At 42.2% G+C, this 21174-nt stretch overlaps 1 protein-coding gene across 1 annotated transcript in view; it reads right to left on the reverse strand.

Annotated features, from left to right (window-relative positions):
• Positions 1–21174, reverse strand: part of DHTKD1 (dehydrogenase E1 and transketolase domain containing 1) — a 45449-nt gene that overhangs the window by 11374 nt on the left and 12901 nt on the right. The window contains exons 3-12 of the mRNA XM_046679694.1: positions 20209–20420; positions 19220–19414; positions 16934–17203; positions 13406–13577; positions 12166–12364; positions 9761–10073; positions 8470–8554; positions 7841–7980; positions 2939–3089; positions 1781–1887 (exon numbers count right to left, since the gene is read on the reverse strand). Coding sequence (XP_046535650.1) covers positions 1781–1887; positions 2939–3089; positions 7841–7980; positions 8470–8554; positions 9761–10073; positions 12166–12364; positions 13406–13577; positions 16934–17203; positions 19220–19414; positions 20209–20420 — 1844 coding nt within the window. The remainder of the gene's footprint in view (positions 1–1780; positions 1888–2938; positions 3090–7840; positions 7981–8469; positions 8555–9760; positions 10074–12165; positions 12365–13405; positions 13578–16933; positions 17204–19219; positions 19415–20208; positions 20421–21174) is intronic.

The raw sequence follows: 21174 nt of genomic DNA on the forward strand, positions 1-21174 counted from the left end.
CCAATCAGATTTGGCCCACACCACACCATCTAAACTACAGTTACCAACCACCAAATGAACTCTTCAATGCTAAATCCAATGGCTTATTTTCAGTCCTCATCTGAATTGACCTTGATATTCCCTCATTCTTGATACGTTTTCTCCACTTGCTTTCTAGGACCTTCCTCCAACCTCACTGGTTGCTCCTTCTCAGTCTCCTTTCTTCTTCTCTGCAGCCTCTCACTGTTTGACTATCCCAGGGCTCAGTTTTGGGACAACTTCTCTCTTCTATCTGTAATCACTCCTTTGATGATTTCATCCAGACTTATGACCTTAAATATCACCTGTATACTGATGACTCCCACATTGTATCTTCCACGTACTCGTTTCCTATAATTCTTTCAAAAAGCATAGTTTTGTACTTCTCATGCAGGTCTTTAATTTACTTGCAATTTATTTCTGTAATCTGCTTTATAAAATCATTTCTCTGTGTCATTATCTAATATATCACTATCCATCTATTTACTGTTCTATCTACGTTTCTACCAATCCATCATCTATCTATATATTTTATCTGCAAATATGCTAAAATAATTAATGATATGTATGTACTTAGGGTGATGTACAGGGTCTCCATTTATTCTGAAATACATCATAAAATAATATGGATTTATGGATCGATAGAGGGACGATAGATGAGTAGATACGTGATAAAACAAGCATAACAAAATATTAACAGTAGAATCTAGGGGGTTGGCATATGAATCTCCACTGTAAAATTTTTTCAACTGTTCTGTATGTTTGGAAATTTTCAAAATAAAATATTAGTAAGTCATATGCATAAAGAGACATTGGTAATGATTCTCACCGAGTGATAACAATGGTTATTTAAAAAAAATTTTTTGAGGAAGATTAGGCCTTTTTTGAGGAAGATGAGCTAACATATCCTGCCAATCCTCTTCTTTTTGCTGAGGAAGACTGGCCCTGAGCTAACATCTGTGCCCATCTTCCTCTATTTTATATGTGGGACGCCTACCACAGCATGGCTTGCCAAGTGGTGCCCAGGTCCACACCCAGGATCTGAACCAGCAAACCCCAGGCCACCAAAGTGGAATGTGTGAACTCAACCACTGTGCCACTGGGCCAGCCCCTAAAATTTTTTAATGATCATGAATCATTTTATGAAAATACCATTATTAAGTGAAAAAAAATGTTTAATGAAAATAGAGATTCCTAGGCCTCATTCCTAAGAATCTGATCTGGCATGGGTCCTTGAATTTTTATGAAAAGCTCCCTAGGGGCCAGCCTGGTAGCATAGGGGTTAAGTTCGCATGCTCTGCTTCAGTGGCCTGGGGTTCGCCAGTTTGGATCCCAGGTGTGGACCTACATACTGCTTATCGAGTCATGCTGAGGCAGCATCCCACATATAAGAGAGGACGACGGGCACAGATGTTAGCTCAGGGACAATCTTCCTCAGCAAAAAGAGGAGGACTGCTGGCGGATATTAACTCAGGGCTGATCTTCCAAAAAAAAAAAGCTCCCTAGATGATTCCAGTGATCAGCCTGGTTTAGGAACAACTCATCCTTGCCACATAGGAATCATTTTAATTGCCATAAAAGCGTATACCCAACGCATCATGTTTCCAGGGAATACTGACATTGCATTAGATCTGTTTCATTCAAATACTACAATGTCTTCCAGTTTAAGGTGCACATTCAGTATCTGCAGGAGGTAGTTCTATTTCCAAGCACCTAGGAAGCAGGAAAACATTTCTTGGAATCCATAAGACATTGGACGTACCTGCAAGAAACGTTCTATGCGACAAGAGGAGTGCTCAGGTCCAGCCCCGTCATACCCGTGTGGAAGGAGAATAACAATGCCGCTCTGGAGGAGCCACTTGGCCTCTCCTGGAAAAGCACGTGGTAGGGAGTAAGGACTCTATGAAGCAGGAACAAAACGCACAGTCTGATGGACTTGGGTAGAAACAGATGTTAGTTTGCTGCCTGAGCCCCTAAAACCGTTTTTACTGCACGCACTTTCTAGCACTGTTAACCCATACATAGGGGGAAAATATCCATCCTACTGCTGAAACCCTACAACGACACGTGCACTGGGGCTTCAGGAAGTGGAAGACAAACTCAAAGGTGAACGTCCCGGCTTCTAGGACAGCACGTGCCACTCTGATTCCACCTCCCAGGCTGGGCAGCTCCTATCTACCTTCACAGCACCACTTCCCACACAGGCCACTGTCCTCAAACTGAGGGCACAGACACTGAGAAGAATCTCTCTGCACATATCAAAGCCCAGTCTCCACAAGGAGCTTTTCTTCCTCACAGCTACAAAGTTACAGAGAAACGCAACCACAGCGAGGCTCTGAAGGGCGCACGCAAAATGCAAGAGCGGCTACCCCCGGAAAATGGGCTGAGGGCCTGGGGGAGACTCAGACTTGTACTTCACAGACTTTGAATTTTTACAAGAAGCAGGTACTGCTTTTGTAAATGATGATTAAAAATAATAAAGATGCACAACTTTCAACTTGCAGATCCTTGAGTGTCCCTGGACGGAGGGAAGTGGATCGTCAAGGCTGCCACTCACTCTGATCGCCAATCCTCACTATGTCACCATTGCCTACTTGTGATTCATCCCACACTCACTCAACATACCCCAGGGGCAGACCCGAAAGTTAAAGGACCTCAGAGCTGGCAGGTGCGCGCACACTGCTCCCTACAGTCAAGCACATTCCCCAAAGATGGGAAGGTGCTCCCTGCACAGTTGCTAAATGGCCCCCAGCCCTCCAGCTGCCAATTTAACTGTCTGACAGCTACCCATCCCAATGGATGACAGCACAATCCGTCTGGTGCACAGGAGTCTCATCAGCAGCTACGGCCCCTTTGCACTCATTTGCCCCCGTCAGCCTGGTGCTATGTGTCCACTACACACCCGTATGCCAACACCAACCTCCAGAGATGAACGTGTCAAAGATGATCTGGGCACCATTGAAGAAATCCCCAAACTGAGCCTCCCAGAGGGGCAGTAACTTAGGGCTTTCGATGCTCATCCCGTACTCAAATCCCAGGACAGCCTCTTCTGACAGCGGGCTGTTGCTCACCTAATGCGAGGAAGAGAACAGGAGAACGGTCACGCAAGGGAGGACGCGACCCTGAGGCAGGAAAGGTAAAGCATCACGTTTATACACACCTCTCAAAGGGAGGCGGGTGGAGAGGGGAGCTGGGTTTTCGTTCATCTCCACATTCCTTTGAGAAAGGAGATCTACCGCTCTCTATGAGTGATGCATATGGAAAAAGTGCGGACAAAGAGAGAAAGAGATAAAAGAGGTTGGAACATGGGCATTAAAAATTTTCTTGAGGGAGTCAGCCCCAGGGGCGAGTGGTTAAGTTCACACGCTCCACTTTGGTGGCCCAGAGTTTCACCAGTTAGGATCCTGGGCGCGGACATGGCACTGCTCATTGGGCCATGCTGGGGTGGCATCCCACATGGCACAGCCAGAGGCACTCACAACTGGAGTATACAACTATGTACTGGGGGGCTTTTGGGAGAAGAAGAAGAAAAAAAAAAAAAAAGATTAGCAACAGTTGTTAGCTCAGGTGGCAATCTTAAAAAAAAAAATTAAAAACAAAAATAAGAATGAAAAAGAAAAAGGTTTTCTTCAGGGGCCGGCCTGATTGCATAGTGGTTAAGTCCGCACGCTCTGCTTCAGTGGCCCAGGGTTCTCCAGTTGGGATCCTGGGCATGGACCTACACACGGCTCATCAAGCCATGCTGTGACAGCACCCCACATTGAAGAACTAGAAGGACTTACAACGAGGGTGTACAACTATATACTAGGGCTTTGGGGAGGAAAAAGAAAAGTGATCCATAAGAGACCACAGCAAGGTTGCAGAATACAAGGTTAATAGATGAAAGTCAATTGTTTTCCTACATACCAGCAATGAGCAGTTGGAATTTAAGATTAAAAAAAAAATTTTCTTCAAGGAGAAGCAAAATTAACTTCTCAAATGACCCACCTATGGAGCTGAGAGTCAAACAGTGTCATACAAGCTGTTTAAGAAATATCACAAAACAAAGGAGGGAAGTTTACCCAAAACAACGCCTATCTTTGGTTAGAATCCATTCTTCTAAGATCCTATTTGCATGATAAAGCAAAAGAATCATCACCACATGTTAAGATTAAAAAAGCAGGACACAAAATTACATCTCTGAAGAGGCTAAAGAGATGTGACAAGGAAAGGCAACATGTTTGTGAACTGGGTTTGAAGCCAAGATGGCAGTCATGTCTCTGTGTTAATTTCCTGGCCTAGATGCTTGGACGGTGCTGATGCAGGAAATACGCATCTAGGGCACCAGGTTGGCATAGATTTCAGAGTAAGAGAAAGGCCTTTGTATTATACATCCAACTTTTTTGTAATTTTATGTTTATTTCAAAATTTGTCTAAAAAATATCTTTTAAAGTTACATATTTATAGAACATTATTTGGCAATAAAAAAAGAATGAAATAGTGACCCATGCTACAACATGGATGGACCTTGAAAACATGATGCTAAGTGCAAGAAGCCAGTCACAAAAGGCTACATATCGTATGATTCTATTTACATGAAAAGGCCAAAATAGGCAAACCAATAGAAACAGAAAGTAGATTAGTGGTTGCCAGCAGCTGGCGGGGAGGAAGGAATGGGGAGTGACTGCTAAGGGTATGGGGTTTGTTTTTGGGGTGATGAAAATGTTCTGAAATTAGACAGTGGTGATGTTTGTGAAACCAGTAAACAGGTAGCCACTGATGATCAGGTAGCTAGTAACGAAAGTTGTTTTTCTTTTTTGTAACTACTGAATACAGCTTTTAACTGTTTACCCGCCCATTGTTAACTGTGCTGCTGAGGCAATATGCTGTCTGACTCCCACTAGGCTCCTACAGATAACATCTCCCTGGAGCCTGGGTCACCATGGTAATGGGTGTTTGAGCTGTTTTCCAGGAATTAGGACCCCCCCCTTGTCCAGTTCAGGCCAGTTGAGACCACCAACTCACCAACTGGGCCCACACAGATGCCCAATAAGTGATGTTTTGATGTCAAGAAGCTAAAAACTCCACCCTCAGATCATGCTAACGCTGCCATTTTGTGAACATGCATCCTGTGAAGATGCATGAAGTCTGCCTACACTTGCACAGATCATCAATTACGTCACCTCACTCCACTGACATAGCTCTACATGAGGTCACCCTTTGACCTTCTAGGTACCAAATCCAATGACTATGTTATTCTTTCTCTTATCTGACTCCTCCCTCCTTGCCTTCGATGACACAATGACTCAGTCTTCCTGCCTTTCTGGATGCTCTTTTGGGATATCCTTATCCTCTGCCAGCCCCTTAAATGTTGTTTTTCCCAGGACCCTATCCCTTGGTCCTCTTCTCATTCTGCTCTCTCAGGGAGATTCTTCCACCGCTGTGGTTTCAAACACTCCTACAGCCTGATTACTTCCAAATCTATATCTTAAGACCATGTTTCTTCATTAACTCCAGAGATACATGTCTAATTCCCTGATAGAAATCTCTACGTCCTTGAGCCACTTCAAAGTCAAAAGTCCAAAACTGAATCCATAACCTTTCCTTACTAAACCTGTCCCCTCTTTACTCTCTATTTGGGTGAATGCCACCTTATATACCAGTTGTCCAAGTTAGGAAGCTAGGAGATAATTGAGGCTAGTCTCTCTTCTTCACTCCCTCTATCTACCACTAAGTCCTAAAGCTTCTGTTTTCTGAATGGTTCTCAAGGCCCCATCTCCCGTCTGTACTGCCATTGCCCTAATTCACATCCCTGTGATTTCCTGCCCAGATCACTGAGCAGCCTCCTTAGAAATTGTCCTAAGTTTCCTCCTCCTTCAACTCGGGAGTGCTCTTTCTAATACAAAAATCTGATTACCTATTCAAAATTCCTCCCTGGCTTCTCTTTTACAACACATTCAAAGTCTTTCACAATGTGGGTAGTCCTATCTGGCCAGTGTCCCTTTTTTTTTTAACTCCTGTATCCACTTGGCAGCTTAAACTCCAGTCCTATGAAGCTCTTTGTAGTTCCCTGAGCAATACGTCAGGTCTTCTTACTTCACAGCTTTTATATGTTCTATCATGTCCACCTAGAATGTTCTCCCTACATTAGACTAGGCAATTCCTAAGGTCCTTCAAGTCCCGGCTCAAATCTGGCTTCCTCTCCCAAGCTTTTCTGGACTTCCCTCAAGTAGATTAGCTGCTCCTTCTCCTATGCATCTACTATACTTTATACACTTAACTACATTATTTTCTTGAATCTATTAATGCTTTCATTTATTCCAAAAAGTATTTAATATGGCTTGCAAATATCCATGATATACAACATGATAATTTAAATGGAAGTGGGGAGAAAGAAGATAAATAAAGATTGAGACACAGAAGGGAGTTGGGGAAAAGCAATCTGGTGACCTAGTCATTTGTCACTGAGGCTGCCATGGCCTCCACCCATTCCTAGAAGCCATCACTATTATTTTTTGAAAAGTGCATATATTCATTGTTTTATTTTCTGATTTTATAGCAGCCGTTATGTATAAGGGAATGCTGGTCAGTTGCAGAATTCACGGTGTACACTCAATAAAGACAAACCAAGCTCAAGCAGGAGTTTCTCCAGGGGCCTTCATATAAAGGACACGGTTTATGATAATCAATGAAATCTCTGACAGGTTCCTCGGAGCGGATGCAAGGAGTTTAACTGAGGCTTTTTAAATAGCAATATTAAAAGTTAATTGAGGGGCTGGCCCCGTGGCCGAGTGGTTAAGTTCGCGCACTCCGCAGCAGGTGGCCCAGTGTTTCGTTAGTTCGAATCCTGGGCACGGACATGGCACTGCTCATCAGACCACGCTGAGGCAGCGTCCCACATGCCACAAATAAAAGAACTCACAACGAAGAATACACAACTATGTACCGGGGGGCTTTGGGGAGAAAAAGGAAAAAATAAAATCTTTAAAAAAAAAAAAAAGTTAATTGATACTATAGATCAAATCACGATACAATAAAAGATATTGGGGTGGGGGAATACTAAACATTTCAGTATCTAGATCACCAGTCTGACTTCATCCAGGGGTGGATTTTAGACTAATTTAAAGAAAATATAAGCTGTACGTCCTTTAAGAAATCCCCCTGGAATTTCGCTTTGACAAGTGAATTTCTTAATAAATATTGAGTATCAGTAAACTCAAGATTACACCCTCCAACACAGGGCTAGAGTAAGAAAAAGGACAATGTGCCACTGACTGTACCTTAAAGGATAATTTATGGTAATAAACAGCATGCGCCAGGCACTATGCTAGTTGTTGGAGAGAAAGAAATGAAAAGACACAGCCGCTGCCCTTGACTCTAACGAGTACAGCTCAGTGACTGGCACACAGAAATACATGGTAATAGATATATTCATCAAGCCCACAAACGTTAGAGAATAAGGTAACCCTGAGGAAGTGGGTTTCTTTTTTTTTTTTTTTTAAGTAGGCAAGATATGTTGGCTTATTATCTACATCTTTGGCTTACTTTAATGAATTCAGCAACACGCATGTTATACTGTCAATTTTGAACTGATAAAATGAACATACACTTGACATTTGCAAGATTACAGATAAGTAGCCGGAGTAAAATAGCTCTGGTCTACTCGCTAGTATGTTACTGCCATTTCAAGTGTATAGACCTACATTCTCCACCCACTCAGCACCCCTTTATTTCAGTAAGTATTGAACCCAAAGTTGCTGACATCTGTTTCTAGTTGCTTTAAGAATCCTGTAACTATGATCATCAGTTCCTGGGTTTTATAACAGACATTAAAACATCGTACCTCTAGAAACCCCTTCTGATTAGGGTCCATATGGTTCAGAGGAATATAGGTGTCATCTGTCTTCTGGCAAACAACCATTGCATGCCTCTGACTAAAAGTTCCACGGCCAACATCTTGGCCACTCAGACGGACGTTAAAACCTTAGGCAAGCAAGAAGGAAAAAAAAAATCCAGATTCCCATGAATAACCTAGAAATAAGAAGGCATGGTGACCTTGAATTCTTATACACCAGCTCATCCTGAGAATTTTCCTTAAGATAATAGACAATCCTTACTAAAATATGCCTGTCCTATGTTCAAAAGTCTGTAGTCAAGGTGAGATTGTATAAGAACGGAGAGTCATCATTTGCCCTAGAATTTTTAGGGGAAAATATCAATATATCCAGCTCTGAGCCGTTTGTTTCTCAGGAATAATTGCTCTATCGTCTATTCTCTGATGAAGGTTGTCAACAGGACTTATATTAAGATTAAATCATATTGTCAGGTACGAAAAGTTAACACATTTTAGAACCTCTCCAGTCAATGAAAACAATAGGAGGTAGCGGTAATTCAGAACCGCAGGGGTCACATATAACAAATGTCATATGAAGCATCCCCTCCCAGCTGTGCAGCTAAACAGAGACTTCTTACCTTGAGCAAGTAACGAGCCCAAGGCCAGAGCTTCTGCCGTGGCCCAGTCTAACTTGGTTCCATCCATCACCTTCTCCATTCTGGACTGTAAAATTCAAGGGGAGGAAAAAAGAACCTTCTAAGAGTCCATGTAGTTTTTTCACACTGGGTTCAAAAAATGTAAGGCAACAATGGTAAGTATCAAAAACATAATGTGAAATTAAACAGAAAGTGCAGAAGGATATATAAGAGTACGACTGCAATTATATGCTGCTTAAAACAGGAAAAACACACCCGCCCTCAGGTCAGTGGTTAACCCCGCAGTGAATGAGAGAAGCTGGACCAGGAAGGGCTACACAGGGAACCGTGTGTGTAATATTCTACGCCTTCAGCTGGATGCCGAGTACAGAGTTTGCTTTAATGGTCTCTAAACCTATAAGAACTTAAAAAGGAACTTAGTGCTTTAACAATAATTCAGAGGGCAGAGCGTCTTCATCCAAGTTCAGGAAAGATGAAGGTCTTTAACTCCTTGCTCTCTGGCTTTAGCACGGAGAGTCATATGTTCCAGAAAACCCCTCGAATGCCAGGTAAACCGGGAGGGTTTGTCAAGCAATATCCAACATGAGACAACGTGTAAAACCTCAACATGTTTAAGGGTCCAAATGGTTGTCTTCAGGGGTTGATTTTTGTTTATTTAATTTCAGCCACTCAAAAGAATGGAAATGTTTTCTGCTCACTGGTCAGAAAGATCAAAACAGGCATTCCTGTATTGCTGTATTTTTTTGGATTAATTTTTTAGGAAGATTAGCCCTGAGCTGAGCTAACATCCGCTGCCAATCCTTCTCTTTTTGCCCTAAATTAACATCTGTGCTCATCTTCCTCTGCTTTATATGTGGGACGCCACTACAGCGTGGCTTGATAAGTGGTGTATAGGTCCGCACCCAGGATCCGAACCGGCAAACCCTGGACCACCAAGGTGGAGCATGCGAACTTAACTGCTATAGCACGGGCCGGCCCCTGTATTGCTGTATTTTTAATAATGTGTGTGTAGTACATGTGCATGTAACATATTAACAGGTATGAATGAATGAATGAATGAATGAATAAGTAAATAAGTGGAGGAAAAACAGACATAGAAAAAATCTGAATTAATTGACTATCAGTACCAAAACACCGCTAGGATCAGTTCCTAGAACCTGATGACACACAATAAATATTTGTCAAAGGAATTAGTTAACCAAAAAAGACCAGACCAACACCAGTCCCTTTGCTGCACAAGAACAAACTGACTGGAGAGTTCATTGCTGCCTACCTGAGCATACACCTTCAGAAGGTGACTGTGCATCTGGAGCTCCTCCGGCACCTCCACAGACTTCCCGCCAATAAACCGCAGAAGGTCCAGTGGCACACCTGTGTTCCAGGTGGTAATGCAAGCTTCCGGCTGAACCAGGCCCTGCCAGTGGGCCTGCAGGTTGGTGGCCAGGGGGCTGTAGTGCGCCGTGTTGGTTAAATGGTCATTCAACTTTGCATAGTAGGAGGCTTTGATTTCTGACACCTCTTCCTGGGTCATGAGTCCATTGGCAATGAGGTGCTCTGCATACGTATCTGGGATGCTCTTCCGGGCTCTGCGTAGTTAGAAAGAGGGGGAAAATCAATCTTGTAAAAATCGAAGAGAGACTATAGTCATTGTCAAAGACACTGTAAAGTGCCATCACTATAAAAAGGCATGCGGAAAATATTTTAGAACTAGATAGCAGGGGTGGTTGCACAACATTGTGGACGCGCAAAAGGCCACTGAACTGCTCACTTTAAAAGGGTCCATTTTATATCATGTGACTTTCACTCTAGTGCATTTTTTTTTTCGGTGAGGAAGATTGGCCCTCAGCTAGCATTCGTGCCAGTCTTCCTCTATTTTATGTGGGATGCCGCCACAGTGTGGCTTGATGAGCAGTGCTAGGTCCGCGCCCAGGATACAAACCTGTGAACCCCGGGCCGCCAAAGCGGAGCATGCAAACTCAACACTAAGCCACCAAGCCAACCCCTAATGCATTATTTTTTTTAAAAGGCAGTGGTGAGTAACAACCTCTTCCAGGCAAGCAAGAAAAAATAAAATTATCTTTATAGGCTTGTGTCTACATCCAGGTAGAAATAATGAGTAGTAGGGTTTTTCTATGAGTTGGTAAATTCTGGACAGTTATTTACAAGACTGATCTACATTAACTACTCATTCAGTACCCCTTTATTTCGAAAAGCATTGAACCCAAAGTGGCCAACATCTTTTCAGGTAGCTTTAATAATCCTGTAACTACACTAATCAGTACCTGGGTTTGACAATAATAACAATGCCACTCTACATTCACATAATACTTTAAACTATAAAGTCTGTTCACATGTATTATTATGTTTAATCCTGATAAAAGTGAGACCTAGACTTTTTTTAATGGGGCCTGAGCCACATTAAGTCATTCAGCAGCTAAATTCAGAGAACCCAGATTTGTTCTTTCAAGAGGCGTCTGCCACCTATGACCAGAAAGACCCATAAACGTCCCCAAATTTATTCCTCTTCTTTAATTTATATTTACGAGGGAATAAAGTGGGGAGGGAGGATCTATTTTACTTTCTAGTATCTCAGAAGGAAATTCCAAAGAAACACGTTCCTCTCCGACACATTAACTTCTGACTCAGCGCTGTGCAATAGAAATACAATGCAAGCCAATGTGTAATTGAGAATTTCCTAGTGGTCACATTAGAAAAGGTAAAAAGAAACAGGAGGAATTAATTTTAATAATATATTTATTTAACTCAGTAGACACAAAATATTATCACTCCAATACTTAATATAAAAATTATTATTGAAGTAGTTTCCGTTCTTTTTTTCACACTAAGTCTTTGAAATCTGGTGCGTATATTATGCTTACAGCACATCTCCATCAGGACTAGCCACATTTTAAGTGCTCAACAGCCACTTATGGTTAGTGGATTCTGTATTGGATAGCACAGTTCTAAATATTCCTTAAAATCCATCATGTCACCTCTCGCCAAGGCACAAAGCAGGTCCACAACTGTAGTTTGCAGAAGTGACTCATGGAGGCTCTGTTTCCGACTCTGTCAAAGCCATACTAAGTAGCTCGGGCAAGGTGCTGCCTATGTGTTCCTCCTTCAGTCTTCCCATCTGCTAAGCGAGCTTGTTAAGTTGCCCTTTGTCTACTCATCAAGGAAACATGTAGAGTTTGAAGAAGGTGGGGAGCTTTCTTGAGGGTGACCATTCCAGTTTGCCCAGGACTGTCCCAGTTTTAGCATTGAGAGTTTCACGTCCCATGGAAACCAGGAAAGGTGGTCTGTCCAACCTGAGAGTGTCTAATAAAAGTAATAGTGTGAGGCCAGCCTAGTGGTGTAGGGGTTAAGTTGACATGCTCTGCTTCGGAGGCTGGGGTTCAGTGATTGGGATCCTGGGCGCACACCTACACATCACTCATTACATCAAGCCACGCTGTGGTGGCATCCCACATAGAAGAACTAGAAGGACTTACAATTAGGATATACAACTATGTACTGGCGCTTTGGGGGAAGAAAAAAGGAGGAAGATTGGCAATGGATGTTAGCTCAGGACCAAGCTTTCTCCCAAAAATAGCATACCTCAAAAAAAAATAATCAAAATAAAAATAGCCCGAGCACTGTGGGGAAGAGGGCATATTAAATGATGGTTTGTAGTTGTACCTGATGATTTTGTACATGACTGGGTTGGTAAAGAAGGGCTCATCTAGCTCGTTGTGGCCCCACTGCCTGTAGCATAACAAATCAACAATCACATCCTTCCGGAACCGGCGCTGGTACTCAAATGCCAGCCGGGTGGCACGAACCACTTCCTCTGGGCTATCTCCATTGACGTGGACGATGGCGCAGCCCACAAGCTTCCCTGAAGCAGAGAAGATGGAGGGGAAGCAGGCCGGTTAGCCCCAAATGACATTAGCCCACCTCCAAGTCCTGTTGCCTGCATAGGGAGGCACATCCTCGGAGGTAGTTTGGCTTGGTTGTTAAGAACCCACGCTTTGGAGTCCAGCCGACAAGAATGAGTTCACATCCCAGCTCTGTGACTTATTGTGGGACCCTGGCAAGGTGATGGATCCCAGTCTCCTTGTCTATAAAAGTAGGATAATGGCTCCCACCTCTAGTGGTATCCCAAAGATTAAATGAGTTACTGCATATGAAGTGCTTGACAGTGCCCGGTTCACAATAACTAATATTTATTTTGTTATTGTCATTACTACCATTATCTTTCCTTCTGAGATAAAAGGTTTATTAAAGGATTTATCCTAGGAAAAAATGGATTTTCTCCAAAGAAAATTCATAGAATGTATTTTCAGCATCTGTATCAAACTGGTCACAAAAAAATTCACAGAGACAAAAGGCATCCAGGCCAGGATCTGGGTGCAAAAACAGAACAGTTCCTACCATCTAACAGTTCTTGTAACTCTGTGCATTAGAGAACGGGTAATAAAAGGCCTGCCTTTCTCTTAATGCTGCCAATTTCCAGGTGATGACAAGTCAGCTTAGCTTTTTCACACCTGATTTCACATCAGACCACTTAGTCAGATGTACTGGTTAAAAACATCCTTTTCGACTAAGGTCTTGGGTACTCCCAGTCTGACTCCTAAAGACAGTTACTGCGGTGTTATACTAGTGGTGCTGATCTCTGGTTTCCGCCAGATCATTCAACTGGATACTTGAGCAATTTGAGACTTCATCCTCTAAGTTCCACTTCTGTCTTATTTCCTTGGATTTTAAGATCACACTCAGACATTAGAAGGAATATTAACTTAACACTGTTGGTGACTACTGACCATATCTGATCCAAAATTAAAAATGGGGTAGCCAGTGAGGCTCACTGTTCCGAGTGAACTAGAAGATTCTGTGGGAACTGCTGGTCTGACCATCAACTTCTCCCCGTGTTACATACCGATATCACTACAGTATAAGGAAGACCTCCCTCTTTCTGCCGGAGTGGTGTAACCCAGCTGGTTATTGACGATCAAATGGACACTCCCACCAATTCTGAAATGTGGGAGATTAGAGAGCGTAAATGTTTCAGGAACAATCCCTTGACCACAGAAAGAAGCATCACCGTGAACCTAAATCATGGAGGAGAAGGAAAGAAAATGAACGTAAGGGACGGAGAAATTTAGGATTTCAAATTGGAACGAATCGCTTTCAAATAATAACAGGAATAAAAACAACCACCCTCTCACTGCTCCCCTGCTCTCCCCCAAATCTGCTGGTTATAGGATTTTCTAGAAGGGTTAGGCTGATCCAAGCAGCTTTCAAAGATACTAAAACAGTCCTTTTCTTCTTGCAGCCACCACCAGTTGACCTACTCCTTCCATCTTGTACCATCAGCTATACCCATTACTTCTCGTATACCCATCAACATTCTACTGCAGAGAGCGCCACTACAGAAGGAAGGCCACAGGAGGGGTAGAAGGAAAATCAGCTCTAGCAAAGTTTTCATGAGAACAGCCTGCAAGACACAAGGAAAAGTGCACAGCTTTGAACTCCCCCGTTTCTCCAATTATCTTGCCCCCGAAAAGAGACTTCGCGCAGCTCCACCACCTAATCCCCACTGGGTGTAATGGCCACCATTGTGAACATGAAGGAAGTGATGTGACAGCAAAGACAGGAGGCATGGGGGGAAGGTATATCACACATAAGTGAAAGGATGCTTTGAGGGAAAACAAAATACTAGTAGGAGAGAATGTCTGAAGTGTGCTGTTCTTCCAGAGCATTTCATAACTTCATCACAGAACCTGGTAGATGGAAGATGGCAGAGAAAGCGGGAAATTTTTTTAGAAAAGTTGAAAGCAAATAATGAGGGAATTGTAGATCTTAGAAGAAAATAGAAGCTCAGCAGACTTCACGCTGAAAGACTATTATCATAGACAGCCAAAATGCTGAACTAAAAAGTGAAATCACCTGATCTGCCCTAACTTAAGGTAACCATGGTGGCTCTGATGATAACGGAAGTAAAAGACCTGATATGAGTGAAAAAAGAATTCTTGGAAGTAGATTTTTCTAAAGGACATTGAAAATGTCCTTTTAAAAAGTCACTTTTATATAAGTAGAACATTTTGGCTAAGAAAGCAAGCACTCTCTTGAATCAGTAAAATTTCCAGTCCACACCTTCCATTGCTAGGGTCTGCGGGGATGACCGACATGTTGGAGTATCTATATCTAGTAACAACATACCCTTGCATTATCTCCACAGCAGTATGCATTATCTCCATTATCCACCCAACAACTAGGTGGGGGGCCAGGTAAGAAAGTCACCACTGTCCTTTTTACAGATAAGAAAACCAAGATTCAGAAAGAGTATATATTTTACACAGCTTGGACTAGAGGCTAGACCTTCTGTGACACGTCTGCTTTTTCTACTTATTTCCTCACCACTCTAAGCCTTTCTCCTGGATCAAGAAACATTACGGATATGTTCCCATTTAATCCTCGGAACACTATGAGGAATGTAATATACGCCCATTTTGCCTGTGACATTCGGAGAACCTAAGTAACAGAACCAAGCACGCCAAGCTAGAAAGGAGCAAAGCCAGGATTTGAACTCAGATCTTCTTGGTTCTAGAGTCCTTGTCTTTTCTACACCACATTACATTGTAAAGTCCAACCCTCAGCCAAACGGTGGCCCACACAGGGTCAAGGGGTTCCTGGCATCTGAACATTCCTCGTCCTTTGGCCTCAGTGCTGCTGGGATTTCTTGTGGGGTCATGACGTAAAAGGAGATCAGTGAAGCAAGGAAGAGAGATGTGTGTTTCTTCTGCTCCTTTACAAAAGTGTTACAGTGGAGGCACTGATCAGACACTACATCTGTTCACAACTTGCCCATTTTATCATGGTCTTAGGATTCTTGGCACTAAATCACATGTGTGTCACTCGCTAATTTTATTTTTCTTCTTAAATCAAAGAGAAACCACTCCACTCTGCTCTATAAAGCTTTGTGGGAGTAAGGGTCCATGAGCACAGACAAATGCTGCATGAGGTGGAAGCCACCCAACCAAACACGGCCGTGGGGGTTGGACACACACAGAAGATCCCAAACGAGAATCCACTTCCACCAGGTCCAGGAGTAAGATAAGCAGAAGACAGACAGAAAAACTAGCAACCAGAATGTCATCCGCTATGATTTTATAGGCTCCAAATTTAGAGTTCTCACAAGAAACTCCAATTGTGTACTTGAGCAAGGCAAGACGTGCAGACACAGCCGGGCAAAATATTTTAGGAACACAAAGTAGACAAAAAAGGGTAGTCAGTTTCTCATCACTTTAAAGTAAATGCCATTTTCACCTCTTACTTCAGAAGTCCATCTTAAGATCTGCTTGATGTACTGGGTAAATGTGAATGACTAAATTATTATAGAACATTATGAATTAAGTGAAAGGCAAAGAGAATATCTGGTTAATGATTTGGAGATTCCTATTTAGAAATACCATATTATAATCAAATCCAATTCTGCCTACTCTCAATTTATTTACTACAAGTTTCTGGCCCAGGGAAAATGAACGTGAGTAAGATAATGTCGTTATTTGCATATGTAGCACAATATTCTACTGCCTTACAGATTTATCTATTTCTGTTGGGTTTGAAGACTCAGTTACGGATATCCAGGATTAATTATCTCCCGGTAGCTAAAGGTTCTTTTTTTTTTTTTTTTGGTGGAAGATTAGCCCTGAGCTAACTGCTGTCAATCTTCCTCTTTTTCTGAGGAAGCCTGGCCCTGCACTAACATCTGTGCCCATCTTCCTCTACTTTGTATGTGGGACGCCTGCCACAGCATGGCTTGACAAGCAGCACCCAGGATCTGAACCAGCAAACCCTGGGCCGCCAAAGCGGAACATGCGCACTTAACCGCCTCGCCACCGGGCCCGGCCCCTAAAGGTTCATATTTAAAGGAATACTCACAGAAAACAAAGGTGACCCACAATCCAAACTCTAAAAGATACCTGTTAGGTTACCAAAACCTGGGAGGAAGAGGAAGCAAGAACCACACTAATGATTTGTATTGGTTGCCTTAATGCCAAAGACCTTCACTGTAAAACAAACAAGCAGACAAAATAAATCTAGATTCTTGTAGTCTTGTTAGATATATGAAGACCACGTAGTTTCCTAGAAGGCTGCACTTGCAGAGAAGTCATGACAATGGTCCTCACAGACGCGTCAGCTACGCCAGTCCCTATCCTGTTAATTAATCCATAACTCAAGAAAGGAAAAACACGGTGAAAACCTCCGTCTAAAGTCAGTTGCCTTGAGCCTAGACTTCAGATCTGCTATGAATTTTGAAAACAATCCCAGAATCTTATTTTCCCAAAAGTTGATCTCAATTTCCTCTTGAATGTCTGCCATCTCCTTTCAGAACTACCAACCCAGACATTCTTTCTTCCTGATCTTCCCAACCTCTGGCCTCGCTTCTTGAAGCTACAAGTACCTGTAAGCAAATGACTTTGTCCCCAGGCTGGGCCGAACCGTCTGGAGAGTAGTCCCCATCTTGTCTAGACTGCTGTCTTCCACGGGTTTTCCCGACAGCCACGGGGTTAACGGCTTCCAGGTGCGAGGGGTTAGGCAGCATTGTCACGTGGAGGGGACGGTGTGCTCCAAAGTCCAGGTCAACCGAGGAGGTCAGGTGAGACAGGACATCTCCAGTGGCTGAGACATTTTCTGGAAATTCACTCAAGCCTCGCATTTTACGGAACATCAGCTATTAAGAATGAACACAAGAAAAAATGCCTTTTATCACCATGGAGACAAGAGAAGAGGTTGTTAGTTCAAATCATACAATAAAAAACCTTCATGCACATGCTTTGATAGCTATTATAACCATGCATTCTTTAAAAATAGCTACACACTTCTAACTGCTCCAATGCACAGAACTAGGCACCTTCACCATCAAATGAAGTACCAACACTTTAAGGAGAGTCTAACATGGTGAAAATGGTAAGCTCTCTGCCTTGCAATAAGCAAAATAATGTTTCTTAAATACATCTGTTATAAAATATTTTCCAAAAGAACTTTGTATTAATCTCATTAAAGGCAGAGAGAAAAATAAAATAGAACTTAATCCCATTTCAACACGGGATGACGTACACCGCTTAGCTCAAGTCACATCTAAAAAACTATACTGTCCAATTCTCAAAGGACTTCTCTGCGCATTCTCTCCATGTTCAAAGTCATCTGCAAGATATATGTTACTAGCCATTTTACAAAGGAACAAGGAAGAAAAATTAACTAAATTGTTAAAGGTCTTGGCTATTCCGTAAAAAGCTGGGTCTCAAACCAAAGTATTTACCAAAAACAGCATGTTATTCTCAATTAGCCAAATTGTCTGAAGGACCAAAAAGCTTCCCTACTTTGGAAAAGCTTCTTATTGCCCTCCCACAGACAGGAACATACACACTCACACAGTGTAGGTCCAGATGAGTTGCTCATGACTAGGATCATTTATCATCATTTCTGCATCTTTGAGTAATTTTTTTGTTTGGGATATTTTACAAACGCAATTTTCGGTTTAAGAATTTCCATGTGTGTAAGCACACGCCTCCATCTGTCAGTCACTTTATTCTGTCACATCTTACCTTTCCTAAGGTATTTGTCTTTTAAAAGCTGATTATCAATCTCTTAGCATCAGAAACACTGAGGTCTAAGTAATAGTGGTAAAGCTTGGCCCCCAGACATGACATGAGGTGTATTTTCTAATATTATTAAGGATAACACGTCCTTCCGAGGACTCTGTTCACTCTGCCTAACTTTGATAGGCCCTTTCACACTTATAACTTTTTTTTTAATTTTATTGCATTTATTAATAACACAAACAACTTTTTTGTGTGTGAGGAAGATTTGCCCTAAGCTAACATCCACTGCCAATCTTCCTCTTTTTTTTTTTTGCTTGAGGAAGATTACCCCTGAGCTAACATCTGTGGCAATCTTCCTCTATTTTATATGGGGGACCCCTCCACAGCATGGCTTGATGAGCAGTGCATAGGTCCACCCCTAGGATACAAACCTGCAAACCCTGCGCCCCCAAAGCAGAATGTGCAAACTTAACCACCACGCCACTGGACTGGCCCCTATACATATTCTTAATCTCCTGGCCGAGAAGAATAGTGAGTTTTATCCATGCATTGTGGATCTTATTAAATATCGAATCTCTCTGATGTTCGTTGACATCACATCTTCAGTCCTGACTCTCGAGTCGTCTGAGAGACTTACAGAGAAACTGAGCTGGGCTGAACAGGAGCACCAACATCCAATTCCCTATCAACCCACTCACTTGGGTGTTCTCTGGAGATAACAATGTATTATTCATTTTACGCACTCTATTAACTACAAACTCTGCAAATAAGAGGAAAGTATAATTGACTTTTTGGAAGGTAAAACTGTAAAAATTGCACAGATCTTTGTGTTCGTTTGAACAATTTTTATTAAATAAGAAAAGCATGCTTCAAAAAACCAAATTTATCTGTTTGCATCATCCTTGAGAAAACAAACTAACTTTTAACTTCCCTGAGAGAAGAAAGAATCCATAAAAAGACAAATAGAAAGCCCGCCTAAATACCAGTTCTATCCAGCAGCATTAGGTTTCATCGATGAACCAAGCAATCTCCTGGACCAACAGCTCATATGCTTAGTTGGTTTTCTACAAGGAATTACTACCATCAGTTTGATTCTGTTATAGGTGGTTGTACATTGCTGGTGAGAAACTCAGAAAGTCTCTTACCTCCGGAGGGAGCTGCAGAAGGCCTGTCAATAAATTCAGCCTCCCTCTGTGGGGCATCCCAATAATAACATCGGTTATCCCGTCATAGGCTGACCGTTTCAGCAACTCGTGGAAAAAGCCCATCATGCTTTCAGCTCCTTCGCCTCCATATCGCTTCACTGTGGCAAACTTGGTGGCCAAAAAGTGGTCAAACTCCTATGGAACATCATGTCAGACATATTCGTTACGGGAAGATAGCCCGCTAGTCAGGTCACAGTCAGACACGTCTACGTGCGTTGTAAGAAGACCCCACACTTCTTCAGGTGGCTGCAGCAGGGGCCCTTCACTACATTCATAAGTAATCCAGAGCACGGCAGGAAAACCTTGCCAAGGACACCGGACAGCAGTAGGGAATGCAGAGAAAATAATCTGAGTGGTAGAATAACCACCCCAAGAGGAATCCCCTTAGAATGTGCATTCTTCTAGAGTAGAGAGGCCGGGCCTTAGCTCTCTGGGTGCTTACGTTTTAGTACCGGGCTCTACAGTACTATCGCATCAAGGCTGCAAACCAGCCAACTATCTGAATCATGGGGAAGAGGTTTCCTGTCATCTTGATATGCCTGAGTCCTGATCACGGCCCCGACGGAGATTCAACTCCATTGACGTGGAGTGAGAGCCTCTTCCATGTAGAGACTTTTTTTTTTTTTTTGATCATTTCAGGTAATAAAAAGAGAAGTAAGATCTTAAGGATTTTGCAATCTTTTAGAGTCAACAGACAAACACGCAAAAAGTTTTCACTCTGAGGAAAACAACGGCCCCGTTGTTTGGCAATCCACTTTTTTCTACTTAGAATAAAGTGGTGTATGTTACATTGTCTGTTGAGTTGAGGCAATGGAGGGTGAGTGGGGGTCTGTTCAGAGCTAATGCCTTCCTTCTCTCTCTTCAATGTTTAAGTATCTTTGTAGAAAACGAGCCGACTGGTCCACTAACATCCGCTGTCGCTTTTATACCTGGGACTCTAGCATTAGTTTTGACAGATGTTTTCGCTCTTCTGTGGTAAAGGTCTCCTTTTTCAGCTCCTCAAACCGCTTGGCAAACCAGTCTTTCTCCTCCTGGCTCTGAAGTTGGGAGGTTTCAATAGAAATCTGCCCACAGTAGATTTGATTGAGATAGGCTAATATTTCCTCAAGAGAGGCCTCGTCCTTCCCCATGTTCAGTAATCCTATGAGATGGAATCAAAGGGATCATTCTAAAGAACAGACAACCATATAACTAATTATTGAACATACCAAAATAATTATTTCAATTCAGAGCACTTCATTCCAAATAACTTGGGTCATCATCAATGGTTATCTAGATTTTTCTAAAAGCAAAATTGTAAATACGGGCAATGGCCATGAAATAGTAAAACTTCAGAGGGGGGAAAATCCCTTTCTTCACAAGGACAGAGCCATACTGCTTTATGACAAATTTTGATTCTATTGTAATTTCAAACTAGAATTTGAAAGCTACCATTCATCTGTTTTATAGTTACAAATCTTATGTTTTACCTTTATCTGAAATATTTATCTACCAAGATGTTCAACTTTCATTAATATCTATAAAGCAATGCCTATTATTGAACAGTTGGTCTCCACATGAGTTAATATTGATAGCAAAGCAACATTTTAAGGTAAAAGGAAATCTCCCTGAAACTCAGTCAAAGAAAAGGAAGGTTTGTAATGTGCCGTTAACTCAGCACCAATCACTTATCAGTCATTTGCCTAAACCTACACCATGAGTTTAACAACCCATCATTCACTTTATATGGCTTATGGTTTCTTCACTTCAGATCTTCAAAACGGATTGACCAATGCTGCAATGAACACGAGAGGGCAGACGTCTCTTCCAGATCCTGATTTCCTTTCCTTTGGATAAATCCCCAGAAGTGGGATTACTGGATCAAATGGTAGTTCTATTTTCAATTTTTTGAGGAA

The sequence above is a fragment of the Equus quagga genome, chromosome 12 (assembly GCF_021613505.1).
Source record: "Equus quagga isolate Etosha38 chromosome 12, UCLA_HA_Equagga_1.0, whole genome shotgun sequence".
In the NCBI taxonomy this organism is placed as follows: Eukaryota; Metazoa; Chordata; class Mammalia; order Perissodactyla; family Equidae; genus Equus; species Equus quagga.